At 40.6% G+C, this 19,288-nt stretch overlaps 1 protein-coding gene and 1 pseudogene across 2 annotated transcripts; one reads left to right on the top strand and one right to left on the bottom strand.

Moving 5' to 3' along the window:
• Positions 1 to 620: 620 nt before the first annotated feature.
• LOC106743450 lies at positions 621 to 7,151 on the top strand (annotated as a pseudogene).
• A 250-nt stretch (positions 7,152 to 7,401) lies between these two features.
• LOC106743485 (short coiled-coil protein B) lies at positions 7,402 to 19,091 on the bottom strand. Of its 2 annotated transcripts, XM_014617382.1 has the most exons (6): positions 18,997 to 19,091; positions 17,512 to 17,620; positions 9,040 to 9,161; positions 8,430 to 8,549; positions 8,054 to 8,140; positions 7,402 to 7,963 (listed from the first exon to the last, which is right to left on the bottom strand). In XM_014617382.1, exons 3-6 carry the CDS (start codon positions 9,110 to 9,112, stop codon positions 7,821 to 7,823), a joined length of 423 nt encoding a protein of 140 aa, XP_014472868.1. In that variant the 5' UTR covers positions 9,113 to 9,161; positions 17,512 to 17,620; positions 18,997 to 19,091; the 3' UTR covers positions 7,402 to 7,820. The 2 variants fall into 2 exon arrangements, with proteins under 2 accessions (XP_014472868.1, XP_014472860.1); XM_014617374.1 differs by lacking the exons at positions 17,512 to 17,620; positions 18,997 to 19,091 and adding an exon at positions 9,552 to 9,646.
• Positions 19,092 to 19,288: the final 197 nt, after the last annotated feature.

The following is a 19,288-nucleotide window of genomic DNA, read 5'->3' on the forward strand; positions in this document are numbered from 1 at the left end:
ATCTGTTTACGCTGATAGCAAACTTAGGGCAAAGTGCATAGTTAGCAACACAGTGCGAATTTGCAATAATCCAAAGAGCTATATCGGTACTGTCACGTGTATCATAAATTTAACTACAATATATTTTTAACATATAAAAAGATAAAGATTGATATTATTAAAAAACGCTGCTGGTAAAATAGAACGCTGCAACTCTACACGGAATTCTATTTTGAGCGTGAGTTTGTAAACTTGGATCTGTTTTGCTCGCTAATATAAAAAGTTCGATTAAAACGACTATTCATTTATTGAGTGTCATATAAAAAAATGAGATCTCTTTCCAATAGATAAAATAAATCAATAAAAAATCTACGTAATGTATTTTTTTTTCACGTATGGATACATAAAATATTTCCTCGGTTTTACGACGAAAGGTTCTAATTCTATCCGACAATCCGGAAATAAAAAGAGACCAACGGGAAATCTTGACCATCTTATTGATAATCTCATTCATGATTCAATTGCGTTAAATACCACGCGGTGTATGCAGTTCGAAGGTTAAAGGCTAATGAAGACTGCCGAAACAGCACACCTTCCGAGACATCCGATGATTAATGATCAGCTCCCTGAGAGGATCTTAAAAAAGACGCGCGTGCATGCGCTTGGAACGGCCGGAGGCGTGCTCCATTTTTAATTCGCTTCACCAGGAATCGCAGACCGCCGACGCTGACGCCGGTGACTGTCAGTAGGCCGGCGTCATGTCTGCTATTATTCGACGAGGCACGGGAGAACCGAGCTCAGTCGCGTGATAAACGTGGAACACCCAGGTAGGTGTGTGCGCCTATACGCGGTCATCAAGCTCGGTGGATCCTGATGTGTGCGACAGAGATTGGTTTTCCTAGCATGGGGTCTACTTAAAAAAAAGAAAAAAAAGAAAAAGGAAAAAGTGTCACGCGCGAGCGAGGGAAAATTCACCCGTCGTCCATCCGTGCCGATTGAGCGAGAAAAGTTCGACGGTCTTTTCGACTCTCCGTCCTTCAACTTTGATTGCTATTTAATTTCACGAGGAACTTTGTACTCTGCGCATCGAGTGTATATACGTAATCACACGTGAGGAAGGTGTAAAGTAACGCGATGTAATATATTTGGTGTGCAAACAGTGCTTCTCTCGCAGAAACGGCACGATGTGAAGGCTGCTAAAAATAATTAGTGCGCATGCTGCTATCGATGTGTTTCCTCGAGGAAGATTTCGGGTTGCGATAATTGTAGTACGTACCTTTACGTATCGCGAACGCGTATCGTTCGATCTGAGTTCGCCGTTCTCGCGGGTCTCAACTCGTCGGACGTGTGCTTTCGCTCTTATTGAATTAGTTTACAACTAAGGTTATCCATGCGTGAGTTCGTCTCGAATTATCTATACAGTCGATGCACACGACCGCCAGTAGACCGAGACCACCGTTATATACATGTATAATCCCGAACAGTATAGTGTTTACTCCTGTCCCGAATAAAAAGTGTCTCGCACGCGCGGGTGCTTTCCAACATTTGGTTGGAAAGAGATTTCACCTGGTCTGTCTCACGTCTTTCTTCTCGAGATACGTTAGAACGAAGGTGCTTCAATAGATGCTTTCATCCAACCGCTTTGATCCAGCTGATTAAAAGCTTAAATAATTCTAATTAGGTTGTCTTTGTGAAATCTTACGAGAGCAAAACGACAATGAAATATATTCTTCTTGTTTACACGGGTTTGGTGGGAAAATTCCATATTAAATGTAATTAAATTAAATTTAATTTAAAAAATTAACTTCATTTAATTTAAACAGATTCATATCTCACCGTGAATACATATGAGTGGGCAAGCATTAAACGAGAAAACACTAAGAATATTTATGCTATTGGATGAATTTAAAAAGTATAATAAAAAACTGCTTTTCAATGGATACGTAATAAGTTTTTAAATGTATAACTTTACGTAACATAAAGGATACTTTATTATTTTTCAAAATATAACGTGATCCTCTCTGAATCATTTGATAATTCTAAAGTTAAGAATTCATAAAGTCTCAACCTTTCACACCCAAGCAATCGTCGAATAATATACATTACTTTTTTCAGCTAACAGCATATGAACTAACAATACGTAAAACACGTTTCGATTTATATTCATATTTCGTATCTGGTCGCAAATGTGACCGCACGATTTCCACACGATATATATATATATATATATATATATATATATATATATATATATCGAACGGTGGTTTTCGCGTTAGCGAAATAAATCAGGTGGCCGCATTTAGCGCTAGATGCGCAGTATGAATACGGGGGCTGTGAATTTACGCAGTGCCGAGTAACAGCTACCGAAAATGAGCTTGCGTTGGATTCACGAGAATCTGGAAGCGCCGACGTGCGACGAGGAGTGCAGCGATATCGACGATAGCTGCAGCGACGACAGCTACGACACGGATCTGTCCCTTCACGAGAACGACGAGGCGGTGGCGGAAAACGGCAAAGAAAGCGCTCAGGGCAATCGGAAGAAGAAGAAGAAGAAGAGGGAAACGAAAAGACCACCGACCACGACCGTTACCTTCGACGAGAACGGGTACGGTTGTATTTGAGAACTCGCGGTTAAATCGCAAGTACAACGCGGTGCCGATCACGCCAAATCGCGCGATTACTGTGATTTCTTCTTCGGACGGGTTTTGCGCTTACCGTATGTATTTGAAATAAAGAAATACCTTAATGTGAAACAGACGAAATTGCTGGCCGCGCCTCGCGGGTGGAAACGACGGCATTTAACTCGGATGCATTTTGCTCGCATTTTCCAGCGCTACGAGTCTTCCGGTGGAACGATGAATGCGTAATTCGCGTAAATGGATGAATTAGCATAATTACTGGAACAAGGTAAAACGTTCGGCCGTCACTGGATATATGGGGAGAACACGTTTGTCTACCTTGTCGCCCTCCAACACACGTTCTAATGTACATTCATTGATCACTTGACTCGATTAACTTTCTGCTCCATATCGCCGCAGGGTCAGCAGATGCGCTAGGTGTAGTTTGCGTTAATAACGGTATATCAAACGAGCGCGGTGCCGTACGCACGGTGTCGCGACCATAATTTCCCGCGAATTGCGCAACATTTCCCCGCTGCGTGACGCGTTATACGAAATTATGATTGACGTTCCGACGGATTCGCCGAGATGCAATTTGCGCCGTTCGGTGGAAATGTTCGAAAGTCCCGTCCTATCCGCGGAAATAAAGCGGAGCTACTTTTACCCCCGTTGTGAAGAGAATTTTCGTACAATCGGGAGGAGAATATTCTCCGTGGCAGGTTTACATATATTCGAGGAAATAACTGATAAGCGATAATTGCGATAAAACTCGCGAGAAATTCCCTCGCTCTTCGATTATCTTTTTAGACGCACTCGTTGGGCGGTTTTAAAATTATCTCGTAAAACGCGCAGATACCGCAGCAGGAATGGAATAGGAAGTAAGTGGATGCTAAGAATATACTGTAATGGCAGATAATGCTACTTTCTTGCTAAGGTATCTTGGAAAACACGAGAGAGTAGTCGGAGTAGCATCTTTGGGATAAATACGTTCCTACGTAGAGAAGAAGGTTTCTTTAAATTTAGTAAATGTATTTGTTTGGCTTGGGTTTGTTTAATATAAACAACATAATATCAAATGTCATTTTGATTAAATGAAAATGTTGTTTCATTAAAATAAACTATGTTGTTTGAAAAAACAGTATTATTTAGAAGAAATAATATTTCATTTCCAATAAAAAAAAAACATTTATTTCATTATATATTAAGTATTGTTCCATTGAAAATAAAGAAGTTCTGTAACATTTTTCTAACATAACATTATTTCTTTCAAATAATTTGTTGCTTGTGACAACCATTGTAAAGTATGAATGAAAATACAAAAGAAACATATTATTTGACGTAAAGACGTTTATTGTTTAAAAAAACCAAATAATCCTCATTCGTTCGTTTGCCCTATACGGAAACAAATTAGTTTCGTTTAAGGAAATTTTATTAAACCCAAAGAAATCTTTTTCTTTATATACGGAAAGACATTTTTAACTCATTTCGAATCAATCAAGTCAGAGCGGCGGACGTGGAGTAAAAATTAACTGATTCATTTAACTTGATTAAGTCATCACCTTTGAGTTTTGAAGCGACGAGTGCTTCGTTTTTCTAAAGAAAAGAGAACAATCATTCATACGCATTAAACACAAATTACGACTCGACATGATCAACAACATCATTTCGTCCGGACGTAATATGTTTACTACTTCTACACGTTTACACCTGCGCGCAACGAATGTAAATGTTGTTTGCAGGAGGTCATTGGGCATACCTTGTACACGAAGCCATGTAAAATTAACCGCGTTAACGTGCACTTTCTCGTCGGCGGCCATTCGCGTAGTTCTCGCACAAAGCCTATTGACATTTCGTTTCCTCCCCCCGAGAATCGGTTTAAAATTAACGAAGTGCGAGAGCGCCTGTACGTGGTATGGCGTGGTGCGCTTCATTCACGGGGCTTGCTGACCTGGAAAACCGGCCGACCTATATATTTTCCAACGTCTATAACGGCGCGCACATCCCTCACGGCTGCGGGAAAGGTGCAACCCTAATAGCCAACCGCTTTAGAAATACATTACGCTTAAAAGTCCGAGCAGTGAAAAATAAGAAATAAAATATAACAAATATATCTCGTATATTACATTGTCGAATATATTCTCTAGAAAAGAAATCAGAGTTGTACAAACGTTATATCGAGAGATCTGTGTTGATTACACTTTCTATCTGTTAATTTAATTCCGACGAGATTAGAAACAAATAGATTCCCCCTTTTCTCTTCTTCCATATTACGTAACTGTATTCTCTTCTTCCATATTATGTAACTGTGTGAAACTCACGTAAATAACCTTATGGGCTGTCCGATTGCAATTACAGGACGCCGCGTAACGACGACGTTAAATCACGCAAGTATTCACCGTACGTGATATGGGACCCTCGGCAGCCGGCGAAAAATCCTGCCTACAATTGCTATGCAATAAAACTGTATTGTCGGACCGGGTATCATCTGGCAATAACACCGTCGGGACGAGTGCGTGGATTATACGGCAACAATGAGTCGCACGGTATTTCCCCCCCTCTCTTGACCTCTTATGAAATATTAATCAGAATAATGACGATTGCAACATTCTGATGTTAATCTTCCGGAATATGTGAGAGATAATTATGTTTTATTACTATTGTAATGGTTATCGTTATTATTATTATCAACATCGTAAATTGTTATTAAAAGAGCTATTATTTTGTAGCTTTGCTTCACGTGACGCCGGTATCTTTCGGCGTTATCAGAATACAAAGCGTCGAAACGAGGTTGTATCTGGCATTCAACAAGAAAGGTCGATTATACGGAGAGGTAAGAAATCGTTTCGATCGTTACGCACAGGAAAGTATTACATTAGTCGTTAAAATGAAGAAAAAAGCAGACATTGTCTTCCGAGGAATTTTCTTACTTTACGGTTATAAAAAGAGGCTCTTGCCACTAGAAATAGACGATACAGTAAAAAATGTCGATATTTTATATCGATACGTCAAAAATATGAGATAACAGCCTAATGTTCTAAGGGGAGATTTGCCTAATTCATACTAGTCATTTAAGTCTTATTTCATCACTTTTTCTGTAATTATTGAATATAAACGTGATCCACTGAAGTAAATGAGCAATGTAGAACATCAACAAAGCTTGAACGAATTACATTCTATTTTCTATATGATATAAACACGGTATATTAAACCTTAAGTAGTACGATTTCAGCAACTCACCTCTATAGCGCTTCGTGAAATCTTCTACTCGGTACTGCAAATTTTCCACAACGACTTCACTCAAATTGCCGTTCTCACGACAATTTTGCCGAGTCTAATTCTACTTAATTTTTAACGAAAAAAAAAATAGAAATTAGCATAAATTGACGAAAATATATCTTTCACGAGTCGTAATTTAAAGGAGATCGCTGAGACCTATCGCACAAGTTTTTATTGATTTTGACTTCAGATAAATATGACCAACGACAATACCGAGTGGGAACAGTGGAGCATCGGCTCCTTCGACGCGTTTCGATCGCGCAAATACGTACATTACGGATGGTGGATAGGGATAAAGAAGAACGGACGCGCGAAGCCAGGGCCGAAAACATCCTGGGGACAAAAAGCGATACAATTCTCAGCTATCCAAGAGGATTGATCAATTGAATAAGCAAAGTTCAAGAACGTGCGCCGGCATGTTTCATGAGACATACTTTTTATCCTCGAGGACGACGCGTGTTTCGATCGTTACACAGTCCGTCAAACTTCCCGGAAAGAAGTTCAGAACGAGACAGTGATGAATGAGAGTTCTATGCGGGCGGAGAGATTACGCCGATCGATAAGAAATAAGGAATTCATTCATACGAGAAATCGAGAAAAATGACCAACCAACGTAACACGTTCCAATAGAATATAATGTTTATTATAACACTGTGTCACTCAACAATGGGATAATTTGGGATTGTGCATTCTGCTTGTGCCCTCGAACTGAAACTCTATCGCAAGTCGCAGTTTCTCTCATTTTGCAGTAAATATATATTTGTTAACATATATCAATCGCCGAATCATTATGCTTACAAGCAAGATGATTGCATAACTTGTAATTTATTCAACTTGAAAGTCGTCCCGTCGTAAACAGCAAAAACTAGCCATCTTGCTTGTAGCATATACGCGAATATCAATTTGTCATAATATATTATTATAATTATAGCATATTATAATTGTATATAATTATCCGTTATCTCTTTTGTACATCTACATACAATGCGTATATATATAAATACGTCGAAATTTTCAAGCAAGAGTTTTGTATGAAAAAAGAGAACACTCTCCGACGCGAGAAGTATGACTCCAAGTATGTTTTAATATTTAGCTTTGCTTTGCGAATGTGAAATGTGCATTTCGGACAAATTTCGGGAATTCATATTAATGCGAAAAATAAATCATCCAAGAAAATTGAGTGATTTATCCACGTACGGTCGCAAAAATCAAATAATTAAAGCTACCGACATATGTTAGACAATTAATAAAGAATATAATATTATCAAATTATTTAGAGATTCTCACATTCTTTCTTTTACTTGACATCACTACTATTTAATATAAAAAAATATTCAAGGTAAATAAATCGTTATTATTTTCAACAGACGGAAGGACGATAACAAATATATTATCAATATTACTAAATATATGTTTTTTCTTATAAGAATTAATCTAATCCTAATAAAAAAATTAATTATAATTAATTAAATTGCTTCATATATACGAACATATTAATAAATTCTACTTAGCAATGTTTCTTAAAAAATTTGCTAGGTATTTATATTTTGTAAAAAATGTAAAAATGTAAAACGGGTCTCTTTCAGGGTGCATAATAATTATAAGCGTTCCAAGCGTGTTTTTAAGTCACAATCACGATGGATGCGTTATATAAATAGTCTTAACTATAAAAACGAATATTTTGATTACTCGACTGAGAAAAGGTAGATTGTTTCATAAGAGATACTTCTTTCCCCTCATAAAAAATATGTACAAGCTAACGAAAGCGAATTAAGCACAATATATCGAACGATACTTTTAAAAATGTCGCAGTATCTTTTGCTGAACTAAAATCTTGTAATCAAGCGCTCGCACATACTTTCCAAAACAGTCGAAACAATCGCAATTATTTTAAGATCACCGTAGCTTGTTTACAATTTTTCTAAATTATTTAATTATTTCAATATTTCACTTCTTCTTAGTGTTAGGACTTGTCGACTGAAACACGCTGGATGCTGACATTAAGTTCTCAATGTACTGGCTCAGAACCTGGTTCTCGCTCCTCAGTTTGAGATTCTCCTCCTTTACACTATCCACTCTCTGTGACAGATCTAAACAAGACAGATATTTACATTTCAGAAAATTGCCAATATGTATCTTCTTTTGTTATGTCAATTGTTTTATTTTAAATCTATACATACCATCTAAAGTATTTTGCAATTCAAGAACCTGCGCAATCAGTCTAGCTTTCTCCTCTTGCTCGTCCGGACTAATATCTGGATCTAAACCTGTGATTAGTAAGTACTTTTATATATTATCCTGATTTTTCTTATAACTATGATTTCCTCACAATATTTATCACACTACATTGAAATTGCTACAACTGTTTAGTTGAATATATGAAATCATTAGAAAAGATTTGGAGGTAGAAACCAAGGTATGATTTACCTAATATTATTTTCTTTAATTTACAAACGAATGCAATGTTATTTTGTTTACTCATTTTGGGAAGTACGCAATATAAAAGCCATGCATCTAACATCATATGATAAAATTAACACCAATACAGTCACTTACTGTTTGGACTACAGCTCCCGTTAGTAAATGTCGATGGAATAGAATCCATGCTACGTCCTCTGCCTAATGCATCTGATATATGCGAGGCATTATCCAGAATTTCTTCTTCTGGTATAATCACTGTCAAAAACGTACGAGAAATAACCCCCAGCCAGATGTTATTTCGCGAGAAAAGGAATAAAAGCGTAAGAGTTCGAAAACCCAGATACACAAAATACAGGATACACGGAATATGAAGAAATATTAACCAAGAAATGCCCCGAGCAAAATAAATTACGGAAGAAGTCAATCAAAGGTCTAATTGGTAGCTCTCCTTCCTCTCTCGTTGCGTTAAATAAAGCTTTAGCAACAATCAGAGTGCATATCACTTTGCATATTCAGTATTGAATACGGATTACATATTTGAATCCTAATTTGATGCTAATATCAGCAAAGGCAAATGAGAATAACAATCACACAAAGCACGAAGTCAATGAAGTGAACTAAACTCAGTTGAGAATCGGGTCTTGGCTCATGCATGAAGTAGGTTATGATTCATTAATGAGTATGGGATAAGCAAGGAGTAGCCGCTGGGGAACGTCATGAAGTGCAATAACGCCAAAATTCTTACCTTGGGGATCGTCGTCAGCCAGTGGTATACTGTTCATGTCATCCTGAAGCTTGGCTGTCATCGTCGCTGACATCTCGACGGTGGTCAGGCACGTAGACAACGAAATCGCACGCGACGCAAACCTGCGCTCAACGATAGACTTGACTTTATCGATCCCGGACGCGACCAATCGAGAGTCGCGATATTTCCTTCGGCGGCGCCGTCGGAATTGCTTGATCACCGCGAACGACGAGCGAATCTAATTTTAAAAATGGACTACAATTCTCTTCCGTACTTCATTCTGTAATTCCGTTCTTATTTTGCAATTTGCGGCACGTTGATCTATCAAAATCACCTACACGGAGTGTATTAAAGTGCGCCGGCCAGCGGAAGGGCGATAGTCAATATAAACTTTGGGGAGAGTTCCGATAACCTAGATTTTCCTTTGAGACACGCGAGATCCTCACGAGCGACAGCGTTTGTTAACTATATGTGAAATATGTTAGAAGAGATGTCGTTATTTTTAGACGAACTTTTTACGCTTCTTTTGCTCCTCCCATAGCTGCTCCCCGTGACACTTGCACTCGTTTCGCTTTGGGCTCGGAAAGTGCATGAAAGTGTAGTTGAGAGCAGAAAGTCAATTTAAAACGCGACGCTTTGTGAATTAACATTGTATAAAATGCAATATAATTGCGTGCATTGATGGCTTTATTAAAGATATTCATCGGAGCGTCTGTAAAGTGAAAGCTCGGATAATTGAAGAGCGACGACATGACCAATCGTCGATTACTGACGATCTGCTTAACAAAGCATATGAACGACATATGTGCGAATTATTTTGGTTATGTCTCACAAATACACAAAGAAGTACGGGTTCGACACATTATATTAATTAGAATAATTATTTGCGTATTATATCAGTTTATCAATAGCCGCTAATGTAACTGTAATCCACTATCGATAACACGAGTGACTCAAATTCAAGCGGAGATCCATATTGTAGTTTGACTATGAAAATAGAGGGCACCTCATACTAAAGACGACGCTACATATATAAAGCAGCAAGGCGAATCGATCAATCACAATCAAGCATTTCAAAATATTGTAATGCTTGATTGTGATTGGTCGATTGCTTAAGTTCCGCTGCGTACGTTACGTTTATGCTGGCAGTTTCACTAAGGACGGAGACGGGATAATAGGAATTACGTGGCTACGAATATTTGTAATAATGGATCGCCATATCATATGTGATGCTACACAATCGTCCAGGTATACATATCGGATAGTTGAAACAGTACAATAGTATAGCGTCAGTGCTTGTCGATTATCTCCTTATTAATGGACATGAATCTTTATCCAGATACGTAATGCTCCTTAATGGCGTTCTTCGATGCCGACAGTTTCGCTAAAGACCGATATGGGCCAATGGGAATTTGCATGGCTGTGAATATTTGTAGTAATGGATCGCAACATCGTGTGTGATGCTACACAATCGTCCAGGTATACATATCGGATAGTCGAAACAGTACATAGCATCAATGCTCTTCGATTATCTTCTCATTAATAGACATGAGTCTTTATTTAGGTACGTAATGCTCCTTGGCGTTCTTCGGTGTTCGGGCAAAAAGTGTAGTTATCGAAGCGTGAAAGCATATTACAGATTGTTGGATCTCGAGGCATTTTAAAATGAGTACTCAAGGCATTTTAAAGTGAGTACTGCAGATTTATGTATTCTATTGATATAACACATTATTATTATAAAACGATACGAGCAAATACACAATATAAAAGTTCACATCTGAAAAGAGACGAATTTAGGTTATTCAGCCATTTTTACGGCGTCATTGAAAGCTGTTCGCGTTGCCTGACGTTTACGATGATCGATTTCACACACGCTCTGGAATTATTTCATCACATAATCATTAGATGCGACTCAGACAGCACAAAATCTAAAATCCGGACATAAGATGATTTCTTTAAGACATCTTAAAGTTGTCTTTAAGATGTTTATAAGATGTCTTTAACCCCTTGACATACAAATAAAACGGAATTTGATGCGTCTGAAAAATATTATTTAGTTTTGCTCAATGAACAGTTATGTGCAAACTTAGAAACAACTTTTTATTTTGAAATTTGCATCGCTATATAACATTTAATTAGGTTGATATATAATGTTAATGGACAATAATTAAGTAACATTATAAAATAATAATTTAGTAGTTCTTTAAAGTATGAAATATTTCAAAACATTTTGGAACATGTAGAGGAACTAGACATTTTTCACACTGTCAATCGTCACTTTCATATAATACATTAAACTCAGACATGTTACAAGGGTTATTTCTAATTTTTATTAAATTCAAATATATAGTATGGCATTCGCCGTGCGAGATCACTGCTATACCGAATACTGCTTTCAATGTACTTCTTTCTGATTTACTGGTTTGCCGATGTGATTTTGTTATTGGTACTGTTTAAAAGGGGGGAGCATCTCGAACATTCTAAATAAAACAAAATCGACGCACAAGTGAAACAATTTAATAATTTAATAATATATTGCACAGCGTCCGCCGGAGACAGTTCTTGACGTCTCGGAGACGTCAAAGTCTACAATGGCACATGAAATGAATGATGTCTCCTCGACGTTATTGTATATCAAGGGGTTAAGATGTCTTAAAGACGTCTTAACCCCTTGACATTATTCTTATATCTCGATTAGAGGTTTTGTGCTGTCTGGGAAGGATTAAGTTGAATTCAACGTAGAAATGTGTCTGACGTGAGATGTAAACTACTCTATAAATATTCTGTATACTGTAATATTCTGAATATTTCGTAAGAGTGATCGTCCTTTCATTCGCAAAAATGCATAGCAAAGAGAAAGGAAAAGCAAATATGCCAGGAACACACAAAAGTAAAATAAAAGTTCAAAATAAAAAATCTATATTTTGACGATATTTTCCACGGCGGTATAAATCATCCCCCTTTGCTCATCTATCACTTATCCGTTTTTCATTGACTCGAAAAGCTCGTCCCTTTCGTTAGAGCTTCTACCCACTTAAGTTGCGCAAATGTTTCCGTCATGTAAATCACCGCTTATCGCGGCGAGCCTCGAACGAGCGACCTAATAATATCTGTTTTAAATCAATTTTTCGACGGTCCGAAGCTGAAATGATCGCGCTGCCCTCCCCGTGTCTCGAGGGATATCCGGGCGTTTGCAGAATGAGAAAAAAATGTGCGAAGGGTACGGTGCGAGATGGCGGAGGACGCGAAAGGGATCGCCCGATTTTAATCTCGGCTGGATTAACGAAGCCGCCGCCGCCCCGGCCGACGACGACGACTTTCGACACAGGTATTTTTCAGTTTTAAGCGGCGGGTTAGGTTGCGAGGTGAATTATAGTACGAAGCACGGAGGGGCGAAGGGGATGGGTGGGTNATCGCGCGGCTTTATCGGCCACCGGGGCCTCTAAAAGCGCACTCGCCGGCTCCGCAAATTGCTCGTCGCGAGATTTTATCGAGCCGTTTAGCCCCCTAACTCGACATCGGCGCGTCGTATCGTGTAATGCATTTCGGTCAAAATACAATTCGCATTATAATATCGCCATTACAGCGCGGCGCGTTCTATCGATTTTCGATGCGGCGACGCGTTTTTTCGCGTTATTGCAATAAAATGCTCCCCCAAGCGGACTTATTTATTCACACACGAGGCTCGGTTTGTCGCGGTTGCGCATTTGGAAGAATTATGTGTAACTTTCAATCGTACGAATTCGTGCGCTCCGGGATTGAGATTCGAGGGAATGGGATCTTTCATTCCTCTTTTTGCAACAACCGCCCAGTGTAAGCAGCTCGGCGGAGCGGTATTTAGCGAGCAAACTCACTATAATTCGATTCGTTTGCGTAACTCATTGTTTATACTGTAATAGTAATATAATATCTCTCCGTATCTCTCCCCACGTATATCCAAATTAAATGGTACAACGTGGAACTTATTTGAACTTGCATCCGAATGACAGAATTAGTATAACCCCCGGCACCTCTCCTGATCTGTAATTTAAATCCGGGAGTTCTATAACGTCTCTTTAATTAAGTCTCCCGAAAGTGAAGCTACGTAAGGTCAGCTTCTTCATCTTGTGGAAATTCAAATGCGTTATATTTCTTTACGCATTCATATATCTAGAGATACGAAATATTTTCATCTTCCTGAGAGTTTCAAACTTTTCAAATTTAATAATAACGATAATAATTCAGCAATGGGAAATAGTTCTTTTAAACATTCTCTAAAGTCGTCTCTCAGTCGACGCGTGTGGATCACGCGATTTTACTCCTCTAAGCTGTTTGATTAACATCTGCGAGTTCTGTAAGGCATGATTAACGAGAGGAGTTATTCCTCTTCCTTGTATTATTCCACTTCTACAAACGGTTTCGATCTGATAAGGAATCCGTGAACACTCGTGAATCGCGTAGTTGCGAGCGCTCGCGCCGCGCGTCGACGTAAGTTCCCGAAGAAGAACTATCTCGTTCGTTATACGAGACTGCAACTTTCGACAAAGTCAAACGGCACCGCGGGGAGGCGGCGATACAACTTTTGATGGGACACGAAACTCTTGGGGAAGCTACGCCGCGGAATTTTATCGGGACGGACATGTAGAATTGCCTCAAAAAACACGGTGATTTTCAGAGGGACGATACGCCTTTCTCGATACCTTCGACATTTTTGTACGCGCCTTCACCACTCGCGAATATAATTTTCTTGAAACGCCTATTCTTGTGTTGCACATCGCTCGTACACTGAGAGAAAGATTTCTTCAAATTTCATAGATTTGATTGCATCCAAACAAATTTCATCACTGGCACGCACCAAAGAAACTAATGTTTCAATTAATAAGTACGATTGTTAGACCTTTCAATATGTACGTTGAACGAAAGATAATTTTCTTACAAAGAAATTATTTGTTTTATTTTACATATTTATTGTAACGAAATAATATTTTATTTGGTTAAAAAATATTATTTCAAATAATAGCGTTCTTCCTGTTAAATAATAGAATTTTCTTGAGTGAGACAATAATATTGTCACTCAAACAAATAATATTTCGTATATGTACATGTCATTTCTATGAAACAAATTTTCGTCAAATAAATAGAAATGCTAAATCTAAAGAAACTTTTTTCTCTGTGCAGAACTTGCGGCACACGCAATCTTCCTGTTTTAACTCATTCTTTGTCTGGTATCTTATAACTAACGATTTACCGGAAAAGTTAATATTGCGTGTCAAAAGTACAAATGTACATGTGTGCGAGGTTTCAAAATTATGGCGCGATATTTCAATAACGTATTTTGAATCTTAATCACAGTCGAAACTAAGAGGAAAATATCGAGGTCACAATAGTTTCCGAGTTATAAGCGAGCAAGTTGGCTAGCGATATCACGTAGATTTCACGCTCTCAAATCTGTAACTGCGCAAGCACTCCTAACACCGATCTGTTATTGATCTTTGCGGCTCAGCTGACATCGAATTTTACAGTTCAGCTGATTTTATGTGTGTGTTGTGTCCCTTGCTTTTTTGTGTAGATATACTCGTATGCTATGTTTTTTAACATCTTGCATACGTGTATATATTACATAGAAATATATTATTTATCAAAAGCTTTAGAGAATTTATTAATTGACTACATTACATTTAGAGAAATAAAATCTTTGATGAAAAATGTTTTGCTCCGTGCATCGCGTCTAGTACATTTGCTATTAATCCATTTTACTTAAGGTATTGCTTCTTCTAAGATTTTTCATCTATACCTGTAATATGGTGGATTAGAAAAAAGTAGGAAAGACTAGAGATTTTAACGAAGAGCTTAGTAGTCGGCTCAGTGCGATTACTGGGCATCTCTCAGTCCCGGTAGAAGCTTGGCCTTGTTCCTAGCCGGATAATTCCGCGTCCTTAATTTCTGTTGATCTTTGGGGATCAAGGATTCTGAGTTTGCAAGCTGTGAAAACAAACGATTTCTTTCTTACTACAGCAACTTTGTTTTTCGAAACTTTGCGGAAAGCATCGTGGGAATATCTCATTGTGAAAGCACATCTATGTATTATTTCGTACAGAAGAATTTATTTCGTACGTGAATAAATTTAAGAGTATATCATATTATATGGTATACATTTGCTATAAAGGCAAGATGAAAATGGGTTTTTCTATATAATAAAGCTTTGTATATGCCTAGGTGTGTGTGTGTATCAATAATCTTTCAATGAATATGTCTCAATATGAATAAGTCATCATGTATGCATTCATAATTTTTCAGCAAGATTTTTAAATTATTATTGTACTTGACAACCCGATGTAAAAAAGTGTCCCGTTAATTAATAAATAATTCAGTAATAAATGAATGCAAGTTGCATATTTTTAATATATAATACGAACACATTTTATGTTCCAATTTAATATAATAATGTCCAGCCATCTTTTTCTCTATTTATCGTCGACATGACAACCAGTTTAAAGCGCAGCCATTTTAATAAACGGTGCAATAACACCCATGCAATCGGCACAATGCCGCGAGTTCTTTTTTTTTTCACCGCAATAACGATCGCAAAAACCTCCGGACGAGAAAAAAAAGCGTTGCCTGATTACAAACGGAAACGCGGCGTTAATTGAAAAGTTCCGCGTGAAAGGGGAGAAAGAGAAAGCCAGAAAAATACGAGGAAGAGGCGCGGACCCCTCGTTTGAGGGGAAAATATCCCGGAAAAATACTTTACGTTCATTGCGGATTCGAGGAGTTGTACTTGTAAAATCCGGCGGAAGAAGGCCATGTTGCGACTTGCATTGCTACTTCCGCCACTTTGTTCGAACTTGCAGTTTATTTGCCACTCGTAATCCACTTCTTCATTCATTCCACGATATTTCAGGATGTTTTTTCCACGGCGATAAATTACCGTAGCAAAAATCATTGCGCTTGACACAGACGCGCAATACGTACATACGTACGTATATTTACAGTCCAAGAATTTTCCGCAAAAGGGACGTCTTACGGAGAAGTTACCGGCCCCAGCCGGAGGGTGCATGCTCTTGTCTTCAAGTTGCACTCTTTCGCACGTTCATTAGAGTCGAGAATTTCACACGTCCTTCTTGTATCTTTTCCGCTCCCCTTTACTCCCCCCCCCTCCTTCTTTCTCTCTACTCAGGTTAATTACCTTCTTATATCTTGATCTATTATATAAACCGTTGAATTGCGAGTTTACTTTCAAATCGTAGTCTTCTAAAAATCGTGCGGAATCGTGAAGCGAATTGTGGTGACGAATGAAAATTCACTGTACTGTTAATTCGCCTCGACGAGACGTCGCTATTAGACCGGTTAGATAACAGGAAAGAGAAATGCAAAGCCACGTCGTTACGTTGAAGATGGATGAACGAGAGCTTTAAATGAAACGTTTGTCTCGCGTAACGGGAAGTTGAAGAATAACGTAACACTTAGTTGGTGCGCAAAGGAAACGTGCGAGACCCGTGATAATGAAGCTGAAGAGGAGCGAAGAGTGGTGTGAAGGAAAAAAAGAGAGGAAAGGAAAGATGGGAAGAGGACCTATTATTTCTTGGATAAAGCCGGCGCGTTTGCCAGATGAAACAGCGCAAGAGAACATGGAAGGAGATCGCGATCCGCAGAGATGGGCTCGACGGTAACGAGCGGGAAATGAGAGATGTAACAGAGTATAAAATGGGAAAACGACGGGAAATCGAGAGCAGTCGTTCTTTCTAAAATGTGATACTTTAATCAAATAAGCATATGGAAATGTAGAGGGTGGTACACTGAATATCGTGGATTCAAGTGTCAAATATTCACTTACGGTGATACATTGGTGAACCGCGAAATTTTGCGAGCAATGCGGTCTTAAGTTCTCCTGAATGGAAGGAAAAATGAGATATGAAAAATAGAATCAGATTAAGATTCACAACACGTTGGAAGGATGAGGCATCGGAGGACGGAGGAGGAGGCGAGCAGAACTATGGAGGAAAGATCGATAGAGCGCCCGATTGAAAGAGAAGATAAAGCAAGGGACAGGTAGAAACAGAAGAGGCGAGATAAACGACCCGAAATTACAGTGCGAGGTGAGAATACGAGGCGCAAGCCGGGATGAGCGGGTGAAAGTATGGTGATTGATACTGCTGATGGAAGCAGTAAGTACGGCAAAAATACGAGAAAGTTGAACGGAAAGAACCACCCGAAGAGGACTGCGAGGCTGCGCCCGGCGGATAACGCGCGGACACGCGAGCACGCGCGGATAGATTGAGTAAGAGGGAGTACAGAGAATAGAGTAAGTGGCGGAAAGAGAGGATAGAATGGAAAAGCATTGTTCGTCGTTAGGAGACGGAACGAGAGATGAACGGAGACAAGGAGGTAATAGGGCTGGATTTAGCTGGATAGTCGCCCAGGGGCGTTATCGAGCAGGAGACGAAGCCGGTCGAAGAAGCAAAGGAGAACGCCGCGTTTTCTTACTTTATTTACCATTTTCGTTATGTGGGTCAAGCAGTCGGGACACCGGCTGATTTCTTCACCTCTCGGCCAACCGTCGGAGACAGAATTATCCAGACGGTAGCCGCTTCTTCTTTCTCTTCTTTTTTCCCCGAGATCCCAGCGATAATGTAACGTAAGAGAATTAAAGTTAGTTAATTGGTGAGCGGACTTAAATCGGAATAAGTCCGTTTAACCGAAGCAAGCTCGATTACTCGTCGGTGCACAACAGATTACGCGAGAGAGAGAGAGAGAGAGAGAGAGAGAGAGTAAATCAAAGAATAAGCTGGACTAGCTTTACATTAAAATATGTAAGCAGCGGAATGCGAAACTTAAGTGGGAAAACCGAGGAGGTTTTCGCACCGGGAGATTGATCACGCGTAACGAAGACGTAGGGGGTGCAGCAGCGCCAAGGAGAACGATGAAAGCTCGCAATACTACGGCGAGCGAGCGAACGAATCCACGTGAAGAAAACATCCCCCGAGCGCCGACAATGAGGACAAAGGACGAAGGAATGAATGAATGCAAAAATACGAGGAACCGCCGCACAGTATGATAAATACGAGGGTTCGCGTGAAAGGCGAGAAGCGGACTCGGTGGGTAACTCCTGTCTCGCTTTTCCCTCTCCCTCTCATTAAGAGAACCGCGCGAATGGAGCGAGCGGGCGAAGCTGAAAGCCAGCGTTCCTCAAAGCGCAAGTAGGCTAAAGTGGAAATACGAGGACAGCGTTGGGGCGGTGAGGTGGCAGTGTAGTAAAGGGGCGGTGGGGATAGCCGTGACGTCATCGTTGAGGGGTTGCCCGGGCAACGGGAAATGTTCGCCGCGTCGGGACGCCGACGCGCGTCGCCACCGCCGCCGCGCCGTAAAAATCAATTTGGACCTTGGCTAGGTGACCGCTCCGCGTTCGGCGCTGCGGCTGCTCCGCTGCTCTCTGGCGAGAAGCGAGAGCCACGCTCCTCTGGAGGTGCCGGGCCGACTGCCACCACCGCACCGCCGCGAACCTCGTAAGCTCGTCAGTCGCGAGCGGCCAACTCATCGAGCGGGTGCTCCATCCGTGCTTGCGACGGTGCCGCGTGCGCAAAGGCACACGCATCCACCTACACTTCACACATACACGCATACACACACAACACACACACTCACACATACATACACATACACACACGTGCCCACACACACGTACACACGCGATACACAACCGTTACGTACACACAAGGGCGGTCGCGCGCGCGCGCGCGCACGCAGCACGCGCGCGTCGTACGCACCGCTCGCGCGCGCGACGCGCCGCATCGCGCAGCGGAAGGAGCAGCGAAGAAGCTTTGTCTCTCTCTCTCTCTGTGCGAGAGTCGGAGTCACACGGCCGAGCTTGCGAGCGGATCGTAGTGCGCGTAAGCGTGCGGAGCAGAGTCGAAGCGGACGGGCGAGGGGGAAGATCGACGTGCGAGCTCCTAGTAGCCGGAGCTTGCGGAGACGCGCTACCTCCTCGGGGAACATCTCCGTCGTGGACGAGCTCCCGGCTCGGTGCACTCTCTTGAGTCACTCTGCGATTGACGAGGACGGGTCGCGAGGGACGAGCGTGTGCGGAGCTTGACAGACTGGATGCGTCGCGGCGGAAACGCGCGTGCTTGCGCAAACGGTCGCGTGTTTCGGTGAGGCAGCTCCGTGCTCACGCTCGGGCGGTTGGCAGGGGAGCCACGAGGAAAGAAGCCGACGAGAGGAGTCCGGGACCACACGAGGACAGAAGACGGCGCCGGGCGAGCTTGCGCGCTCT

This window comes from Dinoponera quadriceps, unplaced genomic scaffold, assembly GCF_001313825.1.
Source record: "Dinoponera quadriceps isolate SergipeBrazil2010 unplaced genomic scaffold, ASM131382v1 scaffold9, whole genome shotgun sequence".
Classification (NCBI taxonomy): Eukaryota; Metazoa; Arthropoda; class Insecta; order Hymenoptera; family Formicidae; genus Dinoponera; species Dinoponera quadriceps.